At 40.0% G+C, this 25,277-nt stretch overlaps 2 protein-coding genes across 2 annotated transcripts in view; both read right to left on the reverse strand.

Moving 5' to 3' along the window:
• Positions 1–25,277, reverse strand: part of LOC114934931 (MAP/microtubule affinity-regulating kinase 3-like) — a 341,090-nt gene that overhangs the window by 250,965 nt on the left and 64,848 nt on the right. The gene's annotated exons all lie outside the window — the stretch shown is intronic.
• On the reverse strand, positions 1,391–24,228 carry LOC114934990 (uncharacterized). The gene is made up of 2 exons (XM_029307731.2): positions 23,480–24,228; positions 1,391–10,493 (listed from the first exon to the last, which is right to left on the reverse strand). The coding sequence occupies exons 1-2, from the start codon at positions 23,576–23,578 to the stop codon at positions 9,093–9,095; spliced, it is 1,500 nt and encodes a 499-aa protein (XP_029163564.1). The 5' UTR covers positions 23,579–24,228; the 3' UTR covers positions 1,391–9,092.

A 25,277-nucleotide genomic window follows, 5' to 3' on the forward strand; every position in this document is an offset into this window, starting at 1 on the left:
ACCTGCATCGGCGACTCTCGCCGCCGCTATACTCCAAAAATACGCGCGGCGGCTGCGGTGACGTATCGACCAAACGAAGGAAAACACAGGCGCGAGAGTGTTATTTCAATCATCGCGCCAGGAAAAAGAAATCGCACTCGGAAAATATTTATCTTCTGTACAGCGAGTAAACGACGAGAGTCCGATCGCGAGAAACCGTATTGTACCATCCGGGTGAGTTCTTTGATCTGTGACGAGATCGGAATCGATCAATCGATCGATCATTCCTCATCAGATATGCGATAATACATAATATGTCTCTATTTGTACGAAACTCACAAAGATATAAAAAAAATATATCTCTCTTTCTCTCTCACGGTACAAGATTGACGTCCGATGTACCCGCTCTCTCGCATATTGAAGAGTAATCTCGTGAAAGATAATCCAATCTTGAGGGACTTCAGAGACACACATTGATACTATTAAATACATACCAGCTGGATCCTACGTACGTCGCTATCGCGCTTCGTGCTCGAGTCTCGCTTCGGCAATCGGAGCGGCTGCTATAATACCTCGATACAGGCCTTGGCGAGAAAAGGGCGGATGACTGCATATACAGGCGTGATAGGATGAAATCGAAAGCGCGGCACGTTTTCCACGCGCGATCGCGAGGCCCGCTATTAATAGCATACTGCGCGTTATTATCACGTCGATGAACGTCGCCGCGACAACTTGGAGAGCTCGGATAGAAAGGAGAGACGATCTCGCTCGTGTTTTACGTGGATTTCATCCCTCGAAAGAGAATCTCGCTCTCTGTCGCGCGATTATCGATTACTTATATACCTCGGAGATTGTGTCCTCGTGTAAGACACACCACGAACGGACATGCCCTCGCGCGACAAATTAAATTCTCGATTGTTCCGCAATTCAACGAGCTAAGGGTATTGGGCGGCGCTGAAGAAGTGAACGTAATTTACAATTGAACTGCTTTATAACTGCCTCGAGCAAAATTTGCCTTGGAAAGTTACGCAAACGATCGTCGTGCTGGCGCACACCCTGCGCGCCAACTTATGTTATTATTCAAAGTATATCTATTTTTTTTCGACGCTATTTTACTTTTTTTTCACGAGGGAGAAAGGTCTTCCAAACTTTTCTTCTTCAGTTATTGCGCGCAGGATTATATACATATGTATATAAAATTGTAATATAATAATGAAACTGGTAGCTTACTTTTGGATTGCATATTCCTCTCGAAGATATGAAATAATTAATGCATTCTGCGTCTTAGTACGAAGGCTGCTCGAAGGTTAATTAATGCTGAAGAGAGACGGTGACGGAGATGGTAATGGTGATGTGAAAGGAGTGGTCGTGATTGTGATCGTGGTTCTGTAATTAAAAAAAAGGCCGCTGGTTATTTTTTTCAAGTTATTTTTTAATAATTTCGATAAAAAATGATACAAATCGGATACTTAATAACAATGTAATAATGTTATAAGATATTATAAACAAGATTACTAAATACAAATGTACAGTTGGTATTTAAAGTTAGTCATTTTCTTTTCTTTCTTCAATTATGTATATATGCTGAAACTTAAGAGCTATATAACTTAGAAGCGCATCTCTTACACGAATATATTTCCTTTTACCATAAAAACGACGGAACTTTACGATGCTCCAACTAAAGAACGTGCAGTATATCAGAGACGTATATTATAAACAGAAAGTAAGCAAAACGTTGACAATTCTTCGACGGAAACAAACTTCCTTCCGCCATTGCGCAACATACGTGTAATCGATGCTAAGAAGAAAAAGAAACGAAAACGATCAAGCGACGCAACAAAATGACGCAATAATTAAAAAAGAAAAACATGAAAAAGAGAAGACTCTCTTTTCTATGAAAAAGTTTGATGAACCGACCGGTTATTGCGAGAGATACAGGTCTGTGTAAAAATATCGTGAAAAATTTACGGCATCTTCTTCTTCGAAAGTGTTACCTTTTTTATTTTTTTATTTTTTTAATATATCGACTGCTCGGCATGAAAAATAGACATCTCGGCTGAGATCAGGGTTTTCAACGTGTTAAGTATCTCGACAAAAATGAGCTCTATTTTGTTTTTTTTTTTTTTTTTTTTCGTAACTAATCGCTCGCCTTCGCGGAATATTGCACTTTGATGTATCCCTTTTCTCTCTCGCGAGAAGCTGCACTTTTACATTTGATATTTCTTTCTTTTTTTTTCTACTCGAAACAACGACAACGTAGCATCGAGGAAATGACCTGCACGTTTTCTTTTTTTTTCTTTGTTTACAGGGAAGAGAAAATTTGCGAAAGCTCGCGCATCCTCGATACATATCGACACAAGCGATTACATGTCACGCGACAAACGCCTAAGGTACACAATGCATTTTTTTAATCCGACCAATATTAGAAATATACGTTAACCGTAAATAATGGCTCTGAATAAACCTTATTACGTACACCAAATGTAACTGTAGCCCATCGAAGCGCAATCTCGAAATATCAAAAAATCTCCTTCCGTGACGCTCTCAATTAGACATATATACATGCTAAGAATTTGTTAGAAACTACTACACATCTATTTGTCGAGTCGTTCATACACATATATATAATATATATATATATATATATACGAATACATGCGTGCGCATTGGCTGGCGTTCAAATCGTCGTAATTTTAATGCAAGATTATTTTATACTGACGCAGGAAACTATTAATTTTAATCTTAACACGATTAATATTATAAATTAAGAATAAAGTTAAAATTTGTCCAAGTTGATTATTAGACAAATTTGAACTCGAATATTTGGTAAGCCGAGATAATAATTATTTATTAGAATGACTGAAAAATAATTTGTGCACAAACTATAATTGCATCGAGATCAACTGCACATTAATTGTCACAGACGATTCGAGTGCCCGCGAGTGCGCGCGCGCTTAAATTTACTTGTTACTCGATAAAGTTTTGTAAAAATTGAAAAATCCTAATCGTAACACACGGAGATGTGTGTATGTGTATTTGTGTGTGTGTGTGTTGTCGGTGCGACTTCGAGTCCGCCGAGATGCATTATATCACGGCTTACGATTTACTTGAGCAGTAATCATTTGTAACGGGAGAAACGTGTGCATCCCTCCCTCTCTCTAAGGCGTTCCTAACACTTACACATGGAACGCGAACATTTGCGTGGTACGTAACGATTATTAGAGATCGGGCGATAAAAAATTTTTAAAAATTGGCGATCCTCCAAGTCGTATCGACGACTTCGTTAAGGATAGAAGGCGGCTGCGAAGAAACCAAGAAACTCCGATCGCAATTAAGAAGCGTGATTTCCTAATACATAGTTTCACATATTTTTATGATATGCAGCGTGTTCCATATAAGAATACATCTTATAATCACCGAACAATTTTTTTAATTGCAAAGTTTACAAACTCACTCTAAATAATTGATATCAAATGAATCAGTGAAAATAAAGTCTTGTAATTTTTTTTTTTTTGCAAAGCACTCATGTAAACATATAACGTAAGTTGCGGAAGAAAATGAGGAAAAACTTGAGCAATAGAATTTGTAGTGGAAGCACTCTAAATCAGAGTTTCCCACGTTCCCGACTCTCGCCGTAAAAAAAAAATGCGTGTGCTTTCGGCGAGAGAAGTACGAGAAACGCTCTTGACAACATTCCAATAAATCTACGGAAAAGCAAAACGCGTCGGCATCTTGCATTCTTCGCGTCGCCGCAAACTTTTTTCCCCTCCCCTTTCTTTTTTTATATATATATGTATATATGTACACCTACGTATCTCATTCCATATATTTTGTAACTCGTTCGTTAATTTCCTTTTTTTTCCTTTTTTTGGTCGCTTTTGCAATATATATCCATCGATTTAGGTATATATATCTCACTGTTGTACCCGTTCGCATACGAAATTCCCGCTCCTGTCTTGTGTGTCGAGCGGACACGCTTCCTTGCCTCTTTCATTAACTAAGTCTTTCCACACACTTGAAAAATTACGATCACAACAAATGCGTGTCTGGAGGAAAAAGAGCTCAAACTGCTGAATAATATCTATATAGCGCCGGCCATTAATTTGCAAATGCCTATAAAAACTTGATAAAATTTCGAATCGACAAGAAAACGATCAAACATGTAAGCCGGTTCTCTTTTCGTATGCCAAACAATTTTTTTCATCAGAAACACGAAGACGAATATTAATTCGTATTCGTGTTAAGGAAAAAAAATCGCGGCATCGTGTAGATCTTTTTTTCTTTTTCTTTGTTACTTTTTAATTTTGTATAATTATTTATAAATCGGAGTGTTGTATCTTTTTTTATTCCTCGTATATCCCATTATAATAATCGCGATTTATTATTCAAATTATCAAGTTTCTATTAATGCCGTTTTAAATTTCCATTCTGGATGTTGGAATGAATGAACTCGTGAACTCGCGAAAGAATGGCTCTAGGTCCAAATACGCACTCGCCATAATCGTGGCCTACGAGAAAGAGAGAGAGGTCGAGCATCTAACACACACGCGTACGAACTGTGACCCAGCTAAACACATACATGGCGATGCGCGTTAACGTACTTATCGTCGAACAATAGCTTTCACGAAGCTACAAAGCGAATTGCGAAGGCGGATTAGGCTTGTGGACCGGTTCCGTAGTCTTTCTCGCTCATCGCGCTCTGTTTGTACAAGTGCCCTTCATCGTCGTCGTCGTCATCGTGTGCGTTCAACTGCATATTACTCGAGTAATTTATGGTATCTGAATTCATATCCCCTCGTCACGATAATTTTCCACCGCCTTCGAATGCGAATCTAAAAGTTCACTCCAAACTTCAGCAGAGTTCTTATTCGAAAGATATTAAAGATCCGTTATCTTAAACTTGAATTATTTTTTTTTTCGTTCTCAAAATTTAAGTGAATAATCGTGACGCAAAATGTCAATATTTTATGTTCGTTGCCGGTCTTATAAAAAATCCCAACTACTCGACTTCGATGTTTGACATAATGAAACATTTTATTTATTAATTATGGATTTTTTTTCGACGCGTGTATCGTTGGTAGTTTTCTCTTTGCGAAGTGTCGCGATTATTTGTGCGATTATATGAGCGTTGAACGTGCATGACATTACTTGATATGTAGCGCTGTTCGCGAAGAAGCGTTTTCGTAAAAACTTTAGAATCGACACAGCCTGCTTTTTTTACTCATGAAAGATTATAACTCGCTCCTATTCTCTCCTCTCTACAGCAACGGCTTTTTATTCCTTTCTCCTCTCCTTCCTTTTTTTTCCTTCCGTTTTAATTTCGACTTCTGCTCGTCTCGCATAAACTATGTAAATCCAATCTAAGTTTCCTGTGTGAGACGTCCTCTAGTAAGGAGTCGAGAATTTCGGAGCAATTGTATCGTAATAATTCTTATTGCGCTTTCAATGTAAATAGCTATCAACACTAACATTATACTTTGTTCCTCTTGGCCCTGTATATGATTTTTGTACGAGAGTTTCCAGACCGGAGTGATAGGCACTGTGTTTCCTTTGTATCTTATTTTTCTCAGTTTCATCCGATTTTTCTTTTTTTTAATCCTTCTTTCCCTTCCCTTTCCCAGATACCACCATTTGTCCTTCGCCCTCGATCGTTTCTCGAACAGAAAACAAAAAAAAAATAAAAAGAAAAAAACGAAAGCGTTGATTGCGACGCGCGTTAATTGGCGCAGCGTGATGGTCGCTCGTCTCCACGGTGAGAAAAAAAGGAAAAAGAGAGAAAAAAAAGAAAATTTGCGAGCGCGAAAATTCGAGCAACTCATCTCGTTACAATCAGAAAAAAAACTATTATATTTGCCATTTTGTTTTGTCTACAATTTTCAAGGATTAATCGTACTTCGTATAAGGATCAAAGTCGTTCGATCGAGGAGGCATTCGCCGAGACCTTTCCTCTCTTTTCGCTCAATTGGCGGTAGCAAAAGTACGAATAATCATAGCAGTATCAATAATAATATATCAATGATAAGAATAATAATAATATGACGATAAAATCGCGTATATAATTATATTAAAAGTAATATTAATAATATTAATAAATTGAACAAAACAATGTTAATATATACGAATAATAATAATAATATAAACGTATAGATGTGTATACTATATGTTGAAAACATAGCATAATAAATCTTACAGAAAAATATTAAAAGAAAGAAACGGCTGGTAGTGAACTCGCTGGTATCGGTGCGACTATCGCTAATCACCGTTTACGAACAATCGTCGGAAATTAACCGCTACGCGAACGTAAATGTAAAGGAGACTATGAGATCAAATGTTTGATATATCTCGATAACCGCGCGCTCTCGCGCAACCAAGCGTGGCTCGCTCGCTCGATCGCTGCCTGATGCCGCTGGATCTTAACCGCTGGATTCAACGTTGATCGTGCAAGCGATCGATCGGAGAAACGCTCGCATGTTATCTTCCATGTATATAAGTGTATGTGTGTATGTATGATGTGTGTACGTGTGCTAGTTCCCGTTCTCGACCGAAGCGATCGTGCTTTCCTCCCTCGGATTTTCTCTTTTCTTTTTTTTTTCTCGAACCTTAGGGATGCGCACAATTGGACAAAGATACCAAAAGGTAAGTGGAGCGTCCGACAAAAAGGACAGCTTTACAAAAAGTATTCTTCAAAGCATGACGATCCGAAAGAAAATATTCTTTGATGTCGGGAATATCTCGAGGATACATCTGAGAATATTCTGAGCAAATTCTGGAAATATCTCGAGAACATTCTGTCACTTCGCACGTCAACTTATTGCCAACTCGATGAGATTTACGTACGATCGATCGTCACACTAGGCATATCATTCTATATATTTGTTATCGCATTCTATATATTTGTTCCAAACCGACGTCAAAGTAGCTGTTCCTTTCACGAGGGAGTTTTTCTGGATAATCTTTTTTTTTTTTGCCGATCGCCTCGCCGTTCCTCCGCGGGAGGATTATCGTCAACGTAGCGATATCTCGCGCATTATTCACTTTTCAACATGAATATCGGTATTTTAATATACATATTTTATATATTTATAAATAAATATATATATGTATATTTATTTATATAATATATAAAAGTAGTAAAGATATAGCAACGCGCACGTATTATACCAATCAACGTTCTTCCCGCGTTCAATTTCATCTTACATCAGGATACAGATTTTACAAATTCTCAGATTTTTATTTATAACAATCAAGTAGCGCTTTTTTTATTTCCACTCCTGATTCATCATGCAAAAATGACTTCGTCACGCCACATTTTGCTTTAATGTATCAGAAGTGATAAATATAAGTAAAAAAAAAAATACATAAAATAAAACTGAAACTTATCATCAATTTTCTGTTTTAACATCGTCTGAAATTTAATAAAATGTCAAAAATATATAGAATGTAATGACAAAAGCATAAAAAAGCAAATAGAAACGAACACAAATCTTTTCGTTTTTAAAGACGAAAAAATTTTAGTACTTTCGTTTGTACTCACCTTTGCATCGTCAATCTTGATTGCATTCAATCCTTATAATTTAAATTAAATATCAAGTATTTTTTATTATGTTTCATTAAATTTTTCATTCTCTTGTTTTTCATTAGGTTTAATTTTTAATTCTAATGTTTTTATGCTATATAATTTTAGGTACATCTAATGTATATTTAATATATTCGAATTTAGAAAGAACGCCGACATCATATGCATAATACGCGCGCATTACGTATCACTATCGAAGATGTGTGTGTTTATTATACTTACATATTTCGAATATATATTATATTCTACTAAATACATATTTTCTCGGTATGTACAACAAAAAGTGGGCAGCTGCGAGTCGCGCGGAGAACTCGAGGAACCGTTTTGTAAAAATGAAAAGCTTGCTCGCCTCCGAATTGTCTTCTCAATCTCGCCTTCGATCCGCGCGACTCCAGTCGCCCACCCACGATTACCGATATATCTTCGTACAAAAGTATACTACAATACATATACAAAGAAAAAACACTCGAAACCGTCACTCATCGTAGCTGTCGGTCGTCTTCTCTCTTTTTTTCAACGACTGGTATTTCGTTAATGCCGCGAAGGTGATTCTTTGCAAAGCAAAAATCGTCAATCTCGTGCTGTGCTGATATTCGAAATACGAAACGGAGCCAATGAAAATACCTAATTGTTTTAAATATCTAACAATTTAATATATTGGCGGACTAGTTCGTAAAAAAAAGTTCAGCACTCAAAATCGCTGTTGTTTGTTCTCTGCAATCGTGGCGTTGAAGGCGTATATTCGCGAAACGGAGGTCCATTAAATTAAAATATATGCAATGACAGAACGTCTCTCCCGGTCCTGTACGCGGCGAGATAATGGAAAATCCTACTTTAATATTTTTCGCAAATTCCTCCAAGACAAAAAAAGAATCATGAAACAAGGTCACGTAAAATGCACTATCTCCTGAATTTATCTTAATGGCTTATACATGCTAATTATCATCCATTTTATGGATATCTCGCTATCCACAAAGATTATACGGTCGAGGATAATTACAACCCAAACGATCTCTTCCTCTCGAAAAGACATTCTGATTCAATGTAACGATTGGTTTCGCGAACACTCGCCTGCATTAAGTATAAAAGCGATCCGAGAGCCACGACGCGTGTCAATTTGAGAAAAAAAATCGTGGAGGCGTACATTTTTAAGGAGCAATATCTTCTCAAGCGCCAAGTACAAAAAGATGAAGACATGCGATGGCGAATGACGATACATTCGGCCGTCTGTCAAAAATCGAGTCATATGTAATTCGCGTGGGGAAAGGGTAAAAAAAAGCACGACGTTAGCAGTCGTGATAATGCGCGTTATCATGTTCTCGCTAACACAATCAGTCCAAATCTTCGAATCGATCGATTCGCGAGATGCTTTCGAACACAAACATTTCTTCCTGCGGAGAAGGCTCGTTCATCCTGAGGACTGCAACCCATAATGCGGTTGATAAACACGCCAACAATCCTCCTCCGTGAAAGAAGCGTTGCACACAAATTGAAGACGACATCCATATCCTTATGTGTTACTTTTTTTCTTGATTTTTTAATAACTCTTGTCTGGTAGGAGGTACTCGTCACTATGATTAAGGAACATGGTAATTATGTCAGTAGGATTAGACGTGAAATCTACATCCTTCATATCCTCCATCCCCTCCATGTTCGTCAGATCAGCACTCAGTTCGGATAATTCGGAAAGTTCGGCGTTGTTGATCAATTCTTCGAGTTTGACAGGGTACGTAATATTACTAAACGAATCATCAGTGAGCAAGGAGTCTTCAGCGAGGAGGACTCCCGTAGTGCCAGTCGTCGTCGTCGTAGGAATGGATGGTATGATGACCGGTTGTTGCGTAAGTAACGTCGATGAAACGTCCGCGTCCGTTAGCAAAGAATGCGACCAGTACGGGCTCATATCCCGCTTCATGTTAAAAATCGTCTCCTTTATTATCTTCTCCTCTTTGACGTGGAAATTCGTCGCTGACTGCCGACCGCCAGAAGCCGAGTTCGTGCGGCAATATCCGCGATTCGGTCGCGTCACCGATGTTATATCCGGCAAATTAAGATTCTTGCTTGCGAAATCGTTTGTGTTATCCAATTCGACCTTAGGTTCCTGCTTGATCTTGATGGGGATTATATTGTACGTCGGGTGTTGGGCCATGGAGGTGGACTCCGAGTAGTTATCGTCGTAGAAAGTGGCGGACTCCGGTGAATCCGGGGTGTCGCAGGTCGGGCTGGTGGGCACTTTAGCAGTCACTATGGGCGGCGCCGAAGTGTAATCCACATCAGAATGTAATGCTGTATTGTGCGGTGTCTCCAGAGTCTCTAGAGTCAGTCGGACTTGCTTGGCGTTCAACCTGGAGACCGGTTTGTTCGGCAGAGTCTGTAGCTTCTTCATCGGCTTCTTCAACGTTTGCTGCTGGGTGTTGTTATTGTTATTATCATTTCTCGTTCTGGTTGCGTGACTAGCGGCGGATGTCGCCGAGGGTGGCGACATCGGGGAAGCGGCCACGTATGAGGTATGTACCATCGGGCTGTTTGACGACGTCGACAATGACGTTGACAATGACGACGTCGATGGCGACGGAGATGGTGAAGGCGACAGTGATACGGATGGAGACGGCGACGGCAACGATAATGACGCTGATTTTCGCGGTCTCTTCCTCTCCTTTGTCTTCGAGATCTCGGCGGGTTTCGAGGACTTCTTCCTCGGTCGGTACTTGTAGTGTGGATATTGTTTTTGATGCAGCTGCCGCAGTCGCTCGGCCTCGTCTCTGAAAGGTTGTCTAACCTCCTCATCTAACATCTTCCACTTTTTCCCTAATTTCTTGCTGATCTCGGCATTATGCATATCCGGCTGTACTTCGCATATCTTCCTGCGTTCCATCTGCGACCAGACCATGAATGCGTTCATAGGCCTCTTGATCCGGTTTGGATTGTTCTTTTTAGTCTGCAACAGAGAAACAGCAAAAAGATCCTTTATTTTTCTAAATTCTAATATTTCCAGTATATATAGTAATTTTTTTTTATTTAAAAAATGACTATTGTTAGTAGGTATATTTCAAAATTGCATCAATAATCCAATAATTTCGATATTCATCGATTTATAATTTGACATGATTTTTATTTCATCGAATTAACCGCGATCTTCGCATTAGACAGACACAACCCGGAATCGAACGGCCATACATTCGACGTTAAATATGGGATGCGACGAATGCGAGTCGGGGTATTTTTATTTTTTTTCTTCTTTGCGGCTGACGCATCACATGAACCGCGATCGAATCGATCGGAAGAGAGCGCTCACGCGTATAAAAAAAAGAACAAATATACAAAACGAATCGAGAGACACGACACCCGTAATAAAGCGAGCGGCTGCTCCCGTTTCGGCAGTAATTTCCGACATTACGCGACACGGAAAAGACTCCTTGCCGCCTCACGGAATCGAGGGGCCCCAAGTTCGGCTGTGCGTGCGTGCGTGCACATGTACACACGCGTGTGTATCTGCGTATCGACACGTTATTCACAATTAGCCCGCAGCTGACGGAAGCGGGTGACCAAGGCCGAGCTCGAGAGACAGACTCCGCATCTCAACTCGCTTTACGGCGATGGCCTTCGCGAACTTGACGGAGAGCCGAGCAATCGCGTGCATATGTGCGTGCGTATGTGCACCGCTCCGGGCTATATGCGCGTCTCGTTTCGCCGCGGATATATATATATATATATATATATATATATATATATATATTTATATACATATACGCACATACGTACACATGAAGAAACACGCACGCGAGTCTCTACGGGCTCTGCGTGACAAACCGCGTAAAGACCGTATCGCGCTAATCGTAGCAAGGACTATCCGGATCGCGATTGCGTTGCGCACGCATATATTGGGGAGAACGAATCGATCGAGCTCCAAATCTCGATTCGACGGAATTTTGCGACCTCGATTTTTGCTCGATCTTTATTCGCTTCTACACGAACGCGTACAACGACTTCATTCTGCAATATACGACTTTAAACTCTCAGTGGACGGTGTAATACGATCTTAAGAAGAACGTGCCAAAGGGATTCTTTCGTTCGTCGAAAGAGAAAAGGGAGAAGAGCATCGAGCCAATATAATTTTATTCTCGACACTGTCCATAAGTATGAAAAATAAAGTAAGAGATAGCTAATTAATATTTTAAATATCCCAAACGTGCGAAAAGAAAGATTATCTCTGTTGCATCAAGTCTAATGTTTTAGAATTACAGAGGAAAAGCAGAAAGGAAAGCACTCCTCTTTTTACTCTTAAATATTAATACAAAATTTCACCTCTTTCGCCATCATTAAATTAATAAAGTGTAATGAAAATAAAGAGAGAGAAAATAAGGAATGCTTTTTCGTTCGATGTTTTTTATAGAGCAATGTAAAAAAAAAAAAACATTCGCGCAACTACATCTCTCGCTCCTCGCAACGTTGATTGAAAAACACTGATAGCTGGGGCCGCGCGATCAACATACGGAATGACAATCGCGTCCCTCGGTGGATTCGTCGATGCTGCGCTCTTCCGCGATCGTGATCGGGGAGACGGAAGAGGAGGGAAGGTAAGAGAGAATCATAGATCAAACGCGATTCCGCCAGCGCGTTATCGCTGAGAAAGGAAGAGGAAAAGCCGAAGCGCGTATTGTCCTTTTCGGTCGCACGCGACTTCGCGGTCGCGAATCGCGCAAAAAAGAAAGAGAGAGAGAGAGAGAGAGAGCAAAATCATCGAGGGGGACACGCGTATAATCGGTATAGGTATACATATACATATATGCATCTACATAGAGTCGGCCACGGGCGACTCAAGGCTCGCTCGTTGTCGGTGACGCACAAATGACGAGTCGCTCTTGTAAATCACCTCGCCGCTTCCTAGTCGCGCGGCCGTGAAACACGGAATTGTCATTTGTGCGGCGAAACGTGAGAAAGTTTCAAATGGTTTCGGGCCGCGAATGCTTCTCTCTCGGTTTCACAGCCCGATTCACAGATACTTCCCTGTTCACTAAATAGGCGCGCACACAATGATAGGTACTTCTCTCCTCGAGATTGAGATAAGCTTCATAAACGTCGAGGTGCGCGATTATAATTTTAGAATTATGATCGAAGGAGAAAAAATATTTAAATCTCTTGCAATATATAGGCAATATAAACCTTTTTACAATTTAAATCTTTATGAATAAAACTATAAAATTTAATGTAGTTATTTTAAATATTTTTTTATATCCGATTTAGTGACGTAATGATATCTTGCAATTTTTTATATATACATATATGTTATGCGTCAATATAAATACCTAATCATCAATCTTTATTGATTTTACGATAAGTATAGATACATATACTGTCGAAAAATATCGCAATACTTTGTTTACGTCGCCGTCACAATTACCTTAATCGAGCGTATAAATATCTAGAGATGATAATCTCTAATTGGTTAAATGACCGATATATGGCTGAACGCTCGCGACTGTCCGATCATCGAGAATGATTATTTTGGCCAGACGGAAGTCGTTCACGAAAATTCGGCCGCGGCTCTCTCGCGATCCGATTTATGTAACACCTGAGAGATAGAGCAGGATGAACCTTGCGTCTCTCGCGCAATATCTGACGCAACACATCATCGTGTTGTATATCGAGGCGGCCTGATCGTTTTTGACGAGCTACACGCCGCAAAAATGAGAGAGATATCGGGCGGCGCGCGCGATCGACCTAATGGATTCTCCTCTCGACGTCGGCCCGAATCTGGAGGTCTTAAAGAAAAAAAAGCCGCCGAGGTGAAGCCCCCGGGGGGCCACCGCTCTGGCGGGGCTCCGATAAATCATTATCTTTGCCGACCGGCTTTTACCTGCGACCCGTGAAAATCGCACGGACACGAAACCGCCAAATCGAGCGTGACTGTTGCTCGCGAGAGGATCGTGTCGAAAGTATGGTTTCCGAAGGGATGCGATGAGGTGGGTGAGGTATATTTGGTCGAATAGCTTATTGTAACTTCGCCATATGTTTCCCTCGCATTGTGATGTCGTTAAAGTGGATATATCTCGCCACGTATCTCGACAGATTGGAAAAAATGGTTTATGGACGGTTTTTAGAGCCTAAATCTATTGCCTGCACTTATATTGCCTGGACTCGGAATTTTTAAAGGTCTGGAAGGAGATTCTAGTCTCATAATATTAATCTTAAAAATTCCAAGGCGCATACACGCAGAAAATTTTCTCTTAGAATTTACCCTGAAAATCATAGTAATCGTGGTATAACAATATATTTTATATCTCATCGTGCTAGATATTAATATTTTATATATGATTTTCAAGATAAATTTTAAGAGAAAATTTTGTGTAGATATTTTTTTACAGCGTGCAAGTAACTCCTCGAACAAAAAAAAAATCAAAAATCATCTTGCGAAATTTTAACACGATAACGATATATATATATACCGGTTCTTGCGAAAGAGGGAAGGAGGTTCTTCGAATCGACTAATTTCCCAAATCGTCTCGGTCCGCGAACTTTCCACGAAACAGTAGACCTTGACGTGTCGTCGTTGATGGGTCCAAAACACGCGTTACGCAACGCGCGTAATTATCGGGACGCATAAACGGGTGCCTCCTCGTCGACGAAGAAGAAATCGTGCGCGAGCACAAGGGCATCGCATTCTGATCTGCTTGCGATTTGCGTTGCTTATTAAACAGCGGTGTATGTTAATGCGGCTAACGCGCCGTGTATGCGCGGCGTGTGCATTATACTTTCAGATGTCGGACGGTCGACGTACCGCGGCGGAGATCGCGAGGCTGAATGTAGGTTACGAAAAGGAGAGCCATCGCCTCTCCGATTCGCATCCCGCGCGTTTATATTCAGCGCGATCTCCCGTTAGACGCAATTCAAATCGAGAGAATCGTCCGATCTCGGTGTTAACCATTGTTAGTGTGTACGTAGCTGAATGGAGGATTCTTGACAACTTGATTTACAAGCGCTAATAAAAATTTATCCGCTACTATATTGCGCGTCAGAATATTTTTTAGACCTAGTCAAAATATATTGTAGGCATGCAGCGCCAATTAGATAGACGTAGATAAATAGAAGAATACTATAGCTAGAGCTTGAATAGCGCAACGGGAAACGTGGTAAAGAACAGGCGGCCAAAGGGCTTCATTTTTGAGTTGTCGGAATAAAGAAAAAACCATAAAAAATATATGATACAAGAGCGAAGAATACAAGAAAAAAGTGGGAGAAGTATTAAGTATAGGTATAATATTTTAAATGAAAAAAAATGCTTCCTTTCATACATCACTAATTATTTCATAAAATTTCCAGCGGCTATCACGATTTCCTTGTTTTAATCATTTTTAATCAACTTTCCTTGCGGGTTTTTAATTACGTTCGAAAATTTAAGCGCGCGTACTAATTAAATACGTCAAGATATTTTTATTTGACGAGGAAGAAGTTAAATTACCCAATGACATCCCGCAAACCAATGACTCCATACTGTATTTACACAACATTTTAAATTAACGTATGAAACAGCCAATTAACGAAAATCGGGGAGTTCCCGACGACATAAGATTCAGCGGCGATGAAGAAGAAGTTCGATTGCTTCGCGCACACGAAACCGGTACCGTACATACATATGTACATACGAAGATCGAGAATCGTACGCGGTAGTACGAGAGGAAAAGAAGAAGAGACGACGGCGTGTGCCCCAAAAGTAATTTCGTGACGCCCGGTCGTTATTTACGAGCACCTCTCTCTCTCGCGCGCGCGCGAGCCTCTCGGCGATGCATAATTTCGTGGCGTGCAACAAAGTGGCCGGCTGCTGTTTCTGCGGGTAAAACAACCGGCCGCTTCCGTTGCTGCGCGCTGGAGCTTTCTCTCTCTCTTGCCTTCCTCTTCGCGTTGCTGGCCTGCCTCCATCATTCGATCAACACTGGATGGCCGCGTTTTCTCGACGCAGCTGTCCTTGGCCAACCCGCGCCCTACTCGCTACCGATCGCACCTCTATCGTTATCCTACACGCATATTGATTCTTTCTCAGGCCTGCCGCCTGTATTTAGAGCCTGGAAAAATCCTCCCTCCTTCTTTCTAATAGTATCTCCGCACCTGCGTGCTTACGCACTTTGAAAACTATCGTTACGCAAACAGTTCCTCGTAAATCGCGATCGGTTCGGTTCAAAGGATGCTGTCAAATGTATTTCGCGAGACCGAAAAAAATTCGTGCGAATTGCTCTTTGATATGTTTAATTTTTTTATGTATGTTTCGATCGTATAAGAAATAAATCTCCCGAGAAAAAAAAAATAATTATACGAAAAATGACATCTTTATGAAAATATACTTTTAAATGAATCTGCAAGAAAAAAAAATCCCTAAATGACAGAAGTTGTATAAAAATTTATGGTTGAAATTCATGCGAAATATCTCTGAAATGGTATCTATTTCTTCGTTAACACCGCTCGTAACGGTCCATCGACCTAATGTTCCATTAGAGATGCGTCACATCCGTGTCGTCGTTTACGAAACATCGGATGTTACCGCTCGGTAACGCCGCGAAACGATCGCAGTGACAGGCGATTTGGTAAAATGTCTGATAACGGAGCCTCAGAACCTCCTTCCGTTATCTGTCTCTCCGCCCTTTCTCTCTATCTATCGCGTCATGTCAGATGTCCCTGTCATAGTGATTCATCCGGATCGAGCAAATGCGATCTCGTAGCACTTATATAAAATATACAACGATGTGTCTGTGCCTGCCAGACTTAAGTATTTTTTAAGCACATCGAAGTCTCAAACTAATGCTGTATCTCGATTTAAAATCATCTGTAACTCATCTTTCCCAAGTCCTCGTTTGAATCAAATTATCAAACTAATTTCTTCATTAACTTTTATGCTAATTTCAATGATATAAATAGTGTGATTTGATTAAATCGCGCTGGTTGACTTTGAAACTGTAAAATGGAAAACAACACTAATCCATTAGACACACCGATGTCGATGTAGTAATTTCTTCTGCATAAATTTATGATGTTATTAATACGGTATTAAGATAATTTTTTTTTAATACATTTACATATGTGGCAATTTTTCTAGACGCGAGATTGCGGGCTCTCACGCCTCTATTAATACTTCGACCTCGTCGATGCAACATTCGCCAGCGGTTTATCTCTCCCAAGACGAGAGGTACGATTTCGATGTAAGAAAAAAATCTATCTACCTCCAATGTAGAGTTAAAATCGATTCTCTGTCAAAACAGCACCGTACATTTGATCCAGCAACCAACTCGGCGAGCGTACTTTCGTTTGACCTTCGCCGGCACAATTTACCGCTATGAATCTGTCAATGTGACCTTGCAATAGACATTAATCTCGCCCGATCGACCGTGGAGAGGCCCGGAGAACGCTAAAAGCAATTTTTTATCGTCTCTCTTTCTCTCTCTCGCGGCGACACACGAATCGCTTTTTTCGCGCCATAGAAATCTCTTGTAAAGCGCGTCCCCGCTTTAAGAACTCTCGCGAACGTTATTTCCGGGTCGGGAATCAATCGCACCGTTGTTTTGCCTCGTTGCTTTTTACGAGATGCCTAGATAGAGACGACATTGTGCACCCGATACGGCAATGTCATTGAGATTAGATCGATAGATAAAGAGCAGAACGATAGGCAAATAACCGATAACGCCCGAGACCTCATTTTATCATCTCGCAGACTCGCGTACGCCGCTGTTATTATTATCGTAAGAATTTTGTAAACACAAATATATATTACGGGAAAAAAATATTTTTCCTTGGAAGCAAACATTTCTCTTATCTTAATAAAGTATCGTTACCTCGAAACGGTGACTATTAAAAATTTAGATGCTGCACGTCCAAGTATCGCAAGATCTAACAGATTCCGTTTGACGCATTTAACATCACGATGTTGCACTTAAAGATGCATATTCCACCTACAATGTATAACGTCGTCCGTGTTTGCGAAACGCGCGATTATATTTATAGTTGGTCTTTTAAGCGCCCGATCGTCGCGAGATAATCCAGCTTTATATCCGCATAACCGTAACAATGACTCGCACCACCCAAGTAGAAGTACCCAGGTCTTATCAGGATCTTCTCCTACGGCGCCACCGTAACTCCAATCTTTACGGCCGATTTTATGCATACCCGACAAAAGACGTAACTGTTCCTCGCCGACGCGCGACCGTGCTTTTCCGCTTTCTTCTCTCTATCCGCCCCGTAATATACTTACAGTACAACGCACGATCCGGAATCTGAACGAACTTGCGCGCGCTTGACGCTACCGTGTCGTGCTTATCTGCCTTCCATCGCCCGCCTTAAGTAAAACACAGAGTAATTACAACGTGACGTGCGCTCGCGCGGACTCGCACGCGTAACTTTCGAGGAGCGAAACCGGCGGCGAAGTTCTCTCATCCCGCCATTTCACTGTCGCTTTTGTAATACCGTTACACCGGTTAGCACGGTGTTACGGCATCGCCGATGGTTTCACCGTCGCGGTTAATAATTCGCCCGATATACGATCTAATGATCAGTGATTAATAGTATGCGTGGTAATTTTTTTTTCTTCATATTTTTACATGCACTCTTGTGAGTCTAAGAAACCCGTACGTGTGGAAAGCAATTTTGCGAAATAATTTTCATTCGAGTCGTTCTCTCGTCTTGAATAATAATAATTTATTTTTAATTCCCTATAAATTACGAAAAAAATTCATAAAAATATTTCATTGAATTTAAAACATTGTTAATGAATTATATAGTTTTTATTAATGTAATATAAATAATTTCAATCAAATAAAATGAAAAAGATATAATCGCGATATTTAAATTGTCAGCATTAAACACGACGTTATATTTAAATGTAATAATATATTGAAATGTATATATATTTAAATATATCCACACTATATACGCTATAAAAATATACATGTATTTGGTTCTTTTAATTGCACGATATTATATAATAAGATCAGTGTTTGAATATCAACGTGAGATGGAAAAACGTGACACGTGGCGCGCAAAGATCTCAATAATTATTTTCGTAAATAGAATAATCGTCGAGTGCAAAATGTCACGTTCACGCGTACGCGTGTGCGCTCGGAAAAAAAAAAGTGACACGATTTGCGTTTTCTCGCGCGGCTCAATAATCGCCGCCGACAGAAAGAGAGAGAGCCCCAGACAGCTGACTACGGGATATTGGTAATTGCGATAATTGTCCGCGATAAGACGCGGATCTTTCTCCCAGTCGCCGCCGTATCCACCGGATGCGCTTCCCAGAACATCGTGCGACTTATATCCCGCGCCGCCGCGCGTTATCACGCGAGCTTTCTATGAAAAGCGAACCGGGAGCGAAGAGGGGAACCGCGGCGTATCCGCTCCAAGGTTTTTACTCTCGATAGGCACGAAGGCAACATATATCGAGGGAGAGAGCCGCGGCGTCTCTCCCGATTAAAATTACGCTACGCTTGTTTACGTAATTACAGTGAGGCGCATTAAGAGACGTTATCTTGCCGCATTTGCCAAGATTACTTAATCGCTTACGAGCTGCAATGTCTTTTTAAACGTGCGAGTAGATATAAAGATACCGACGACAATAACCATGTAAGTGCAGCGTGGAGTTTGTTAAACGTAATTCGCGTAATGCGAAAGATTCGTATACCTGTCCGATATGGAGATGCAAACAGATTTTTCTCTCGAGATCCGATCGAGGATTTGTCCGACTTTGTCAAGCGCGAGAATCAACGCTTAATGTTATTGCGAGACGAGAAGGCAGACGGTTGTAATTAAATGCGCGTCGGGATTCTAAACGAAACTCACGTCATGCGAATGTCGGCAGCACGCGTTCGACTTCGAAATCATCGTTAACGTCGGTGCGCGCTTGTCTCTAGTAGAAAGGCTCGCGTATATCGCCAAGGCTACAGGTAATCGGGATAATTTGATGGGATTGTACCTATCAGAAGAGGAAGAGGAGAAGGCGGACGGATGGCGGCGAGGGAGAGAAGAAGAAGAAGGGAAACGAAGGAGGCCAGAGAGAGGCCGAGAGCAGTCAAAGAGAAGTTCAGAGGGCCAATTTACCGGACGAGATTAAGCCCGCGAGAAAAAGAAATTGGAATCGAGACGAAAATTATGGGATCTCACGTTCTCTTCGTCGAGTCCTTTTTTCGTCCTTTCCACGCCGCGCCCTGCACACACATACACGCTTTCCGAAGCGACGTAAATCAAAGATCGAGAAATAAATTCCATATTAGATTAATAAAAATTGGACGATCGCAATTTTTTTTTTTTTTTTTTTTTTACTAAAAATATTGTGAAATATTTCTAATTTCATACAGAAAGGAGGATCTTTATTAAGACATGCGTAAAAATTATTGCAAAAACTTCAACTTTTATGTTAACGATAAACAAATTTGATATCAAGACCTTATTATATATGAAATTCTATATTATCTCTTTTATTCCCCCTTTCAGTTGCGCATTCCAAATGAGTATCCGTGACTCATATGTTGCGGTTTCGCGAGACGGATGCAGCAGAGATTTGATAACACGTAATGCGAAGTTATGGAACATCAAAAGAAATTATTAGATGGCTAACGTAATGCAACACGATCGAATCGAAAGAGTATCGAATTAAGTAAGACTATAGATGCATAAAAAGTTTATACTCGTTTGACAAAGAGTGTAATTCAACGCATTATATATAATTTATTTAGTCTCTTTTTTTTTAAATTAGTCTTACTTTTATTTTTCTCACAGAAGCCTAATATTTATATTGAACAACAATAAACGTTAGAATGTTAATATCAGATTAATTTTTTTTGTTTACGAAAGATTTCGTAATAAATTCTGAAACGTGCAATATAATTATATGAAAGAGATATGAATTTGAATCCAAATTTTTGAGTATGTGCATCAGGAATTATTTAAACGAATCTTCGATTCGTAGGAGAGACTAAATGGAACAACATATATTTCTAATTCGACATCAATCGTCTAAATGAACGACCGTGGTGCACCATCGAATTACAGCCTCTCGAATAATTTCCAGCTCGGCAAAAGTCGTGCGTGCGAAATCAAAAATCACGACGATGACGCGATCGATCGAGATTATTCCGCGCCGCGAACCGATACTCGGGGAATGTTATTTCCCCGGAGCGATACAAAATACACACAACTGTGTGTAAGACTACCTGGCCAGATCGGAGCTCTAGAATTAGAGAGACCCCCGAATCATTAAAGTCCCGAAGGATAAGATAACTGACCGGTCGAGAGATTCGAGGCCAGAACTTATAAGAAAAATGTTGGCCAGATCTCTGGTTTGTGCCACCAAGCAATTATATACGGGGAAGGAATATCCGGTCCATATATCGGTCTCTAGATACGGGGAGCCGAGGTCTGGAAATACCTACGAATTTTCACGCGAACCATATGGCACCCTGTTTCATCGCTCACAACGAAACATACATAAGCACACGTACTTCGCATACAGGCTCGATGAACTGCATGGGTCTAAAGTAGGGATGTAACGTTACATGGGTCTGAAGAGCAGAAGGCATGCTGAAATTGTGTCGGACGACCCTTTCCTTTGATGTTTTCGAAACCGTCATTTTTTCCGAGACCTTCCGAAAAAAAAATTCTCTACGGGGGATTATGTTAAATCCGAATAATATTTCTACAATAGTGTAGAAAGATTGAAGAGATTTCTCGGTTTTACGAAACGTCAATTTTTGCTGTTAATAATACTTTCTAGTACCTAGAGCAATATATATTTGATTTATGTCACAGCTCTGAGAATTTTTACAATATTATATTGTATGTGTGTCGAATCTTTCGTTCTTGGCGGCAACCGCGGGTGCGGGAGAATAAATATATTTCTATATTTGGAACGACTGATTTCTTTCGGTCAAAGACGCTGCCGCGAACTTCGCCGATCGATACATAAGCATGAAAAAAAAAACACTGTTTATGACGTTGAAGAGACAAGTCCCGCAAACAAACATTGCGTTATTTTGCGATATTTTGCGTTTCATCCAACGTTATCTCAACGTACTATTATATTCTTCAAATCAAAGACTAGAATTCTTTTTGACAAGTCTAATAATGTACTGAATCATTGTCGGATGGATTAAACCGATGATCGGAGATTTTATCCTTACGGTTGTTCCGCTTTAAGATTACGTCTATATTTTTCTATACAGATCCAAATAATTCTCTAGTTCTTTTTTTCGAAATAGATTGTAAAAAAAAACCATCGTAATCGAATACAAAGATGAAACAATTTTATTTAACTGTTTTTTTAATGAATAATAATGATGATATAAAAATAATTGATAGATTGATCATTATATAAAAATAATCGATAGTGAGCTTTCGTGTTAGGAATGGCTTAATGTACACTCTAATAATAGAAACCACGGAGGATATTTTCAATTATCGTGAAAAAAAGACGCGAAATTGCCCCGTGAATAAACGCACGTGTGATGTTTCGAGAAATCGCGCCTGTCATTTCCAGCTGTGTAACCAACGCGGTCGTCTATCATAAATTCATAAAAGTCGCATCGATGAATATGAAAGAGAATAAGCCGTGAAGCAATAAATTTCGTTAACACTAGAGATTTATACACTTCGCGCCACGCGCGCAGATAAGAATGTAGCTTATATGGTCCGTTTTTAAGATAAATTTCTTCTATGTTATTATAACAGTATCATTGAGATGCAATGTTTTTTCTTTTGCATTATAATATTCTCGCTAAAATCATATTTCTCGTATTTCTCGTTTATCAAAACTGGGGAAAGCGCTCTCAAAATATTAATCCGACTTAAGGAAACGACTGTCGTGCAATAATGTTCGACAGCAAATCCGACTGTGATGAAGGAAGTTTCGGACTGAACTTTTTATCTGCGTCGCTTTCAAAATAAATAGCTTAACCCTCGTCATTCGAATACTGACGCATTCAGACTCACAGACCCATATAAGTGTATACACATACACTTTTACCTTATTTAATACCTATACTGAACATTTTCTTTAGAAAAACCAGAAACCTGCAGAAATCCTATAATAAGTATAAAAAGGTTTTACAGGATCGAACATTTTCAACCGAAAAATGTATTCCGTGAAATAAAACATAATATGGATCCGCTAATAGGTACGCTGGTCGGCTGTCAGACGATCCGCCTTCTGAGGATTAATTTAATAGCCGACTCGAACAAGCCGTATCGTGTATCGACGCAATTTCTGTCTAATGCGAAGTGATTTTTATCTCGATTCCTATAATCGTAGTTCTCTTTCACGCAGCTACCTTAACACGTCCGCGGATAATGAGGGATGTATCGCGATGTTAATATTTTGCGGTGTACAACCGCAAAAAATGTATCATAAATTTTTACTCTAACATCGGCAATATAATTTAGCTACGAAAAATATTTTAAACCGAAATATGTTCGCTTTTATGTTTTTTTACGATTTAAGATTTATGGCTGGTTTCCGTTTAAAAGAAAATTTGTGTTCGAAAGTTATTCTAATGTAGAGTCATAAAACATTCTAGAGATAATAAAAACGTGCCTTATTGTTAGTATTATTCAGGGTTCCTTTTAAATTGATACTAGCCATGACAAATGAAAAATAAAATAGAAAGTGTCTATTTAAATTTTCGAAAAAATTCTGAGATTTTTCAATTTTATTTTCGTTCAAATTTCTATATAGAAAACAATATAGTTTTTATAAATACAAATGTAATAGTTTTTAAATATAAATTTATCTCATTTCATGTTTCCCTCATACAACAACGGGAAAAAATGGAAGAAAAACTGAGTCTTAAAATCAAACCAAATTTTCGCAGTTTCGAAAAAAATTCCAAGAAAAATTGGTAAAATTCTCTGTAATTTTTTCCAAGTATATAAAGTAAAATTGGAATGATCACTTACCTGAGTCGCATCTGAGTAAGGCGTCAGCGAGTTTTGATCCACCAGTAAAGATCCGAATACGATGGGTATCCCCGAGGGATCCTGCTGCGTTGGCACCATTTTCGGGCCGGTTTTCCGAAAAAAACTTCACGTACACTTCACTTCAATTAAACAACGGCGTGAAATCGACGCCTCGCATATCACAATCCGCGCGCTTCACCAGCGAATGTGAGGACTACTCTCGTTTTATCCTCGATCGCTATCGATCACTCTCTGTCGCAGGCGCGGATTCTCTCACCAAAAGGACGTACTTCCGTACGTCGGAATAAATCCGATATATCTCGCAGCGGCGAGATACTTCAACACAACTCGAGTACTCGTTTCTCTCGAACGAAACTTAAATCCGCGTCTGAACGGCGACTCGGGCGAAAATTACTTGAAGGACTTGTCAAACGACGCTCCTCTCGTGACCGCGACTCGACTGTGGATGACGAACTAGAGTGCGCGATCCAGCTTGCGAAGCTTGTCCGAAAACGTATTCCGCATCCACGTGCTCGTAGAGCAGCGATGATTACAGTGCGTGTCAATCGTATTATTTTTTTTCGTGACTCGATCTCGATACCGGGACGATGTTGCACGCGCGTTTAGACTTAGACGTTAGACGATCCTCTCACAGTCGCTCGTCGATCACAAATTAACATCCTCGCCCGCTTCGGGAACGAAATACCTCTGTACTCACTCCACGAGCGCTCATGTGCTACTGACTGAAAACGTGCAGCTCCCCGAGAACTCTATAGAGCGCTCAGCTGTGAGTAGTCCCCACTCTCAAAGAGAGCACCGGCGCGCAGCCAATCTGCGTTTGTCGGTCTTCCCCACTCGATCCCACTTCATCTACCTCGACTACCTCGGCTCGATCCGATCGAGTCGATCGCTGCTTTGCAATCACTCTGCCGCGGTACGCCGCGCCGCACGTACGTATCGTAGAAGTGCGTTTGTTTATTCAACGTGCATCGTCGGTGTCAAACACGATCGCATCCATGGTACCTACATTTTTTCATCTTCTTTTCCTCTTTCAGTGGAGAGGAATTTAATAAGGAGAAAAAACGTAGTCGTACTTTATAATGAACCGGAATGGTATATACGGATGTAAAATTATGTAATTATATTAAGCATAAATAAATATTAGACTGTTATTTATGTTATTTTTAAATTGGAGAATTATACATTAGAAAAGGACGTTTAGTACAATAAATGCAAAATCCCCCCGTCATATCTGTTCCGTGTAATTTAATTTAAAAGTCAAACCGGATAAGATAAAAACTTCTCTTAAAGAAAAAAAACAGCTAGTACGCGGGGTTACTGTGCCTGATGTCCTTGTATCTTCTCGCGATTAGTTTAATCCTGTGCAACTTGGTGCGACCGCGAAGTCGCGTTATACCGGTTTGGATACTTGGATGCCATGCCTGCGGGGGCGTAAAAACATGCGAAATTAAGAGATTACGATCAGCGTGGCGTACACTTTCTCATATGACGGGCTTTTGAATGCGTCCTTACGTATGCCAGATAATATATCTTGAGAAGGCGTGTGTTGTGGAGAAGAAATTTGAATCGTGAACCGTTAATTTAATCCCAGTACAGCTTAAAATGACTTCCAAATAACATAGTAAATAACGTCCCTTTAAATCATTTTTTTTTTCGCTAATTTCTGTATCCTTGTCGACTTGAGACACAAAAGTATGAATAAATATGTAGACATAAAACTAGACATAAAATCTTGCAAAATCAAGTTTTGTCATTTTATTTTGTTTCTCAAGATCAC

Source organism: Nylanderia fulva, unplaced genomic scaffold (assembly GCF_048542155.1).
Source record: "Nylanderia fulva isolate GAGA-0341 unplaced genomic scaffold, ASM4854215v1 Scaffold35, whole genome shotgun sequence".
In the NCBI taxonomy this organism is placed as follows: Eukaryota; Metazoa; Arthropoda; class Insecta; order Hymenoptera; family Formicidae; genus Nylanderia; species Nylanderia fulva.

What these genes read in the sequence shown, in the direction of transcription:
- LOC114934990 (XM_029307731.2), bottom strand. Translation starts at nt 23,578, where the DNA reads ATGGTGCCAACGCAGCAGGATCCCTCGGGGATACCCATCGTATTCGGA. An exon ending in CTTACTCAGATGCGACTCAG is followed by an intron (nt 10,494 to 23,479) that starts GTAAGTGATCAT and finishes TCTCTGTTGCAG; the next exon opens with ACTAAAAAGAACAATCCAAA.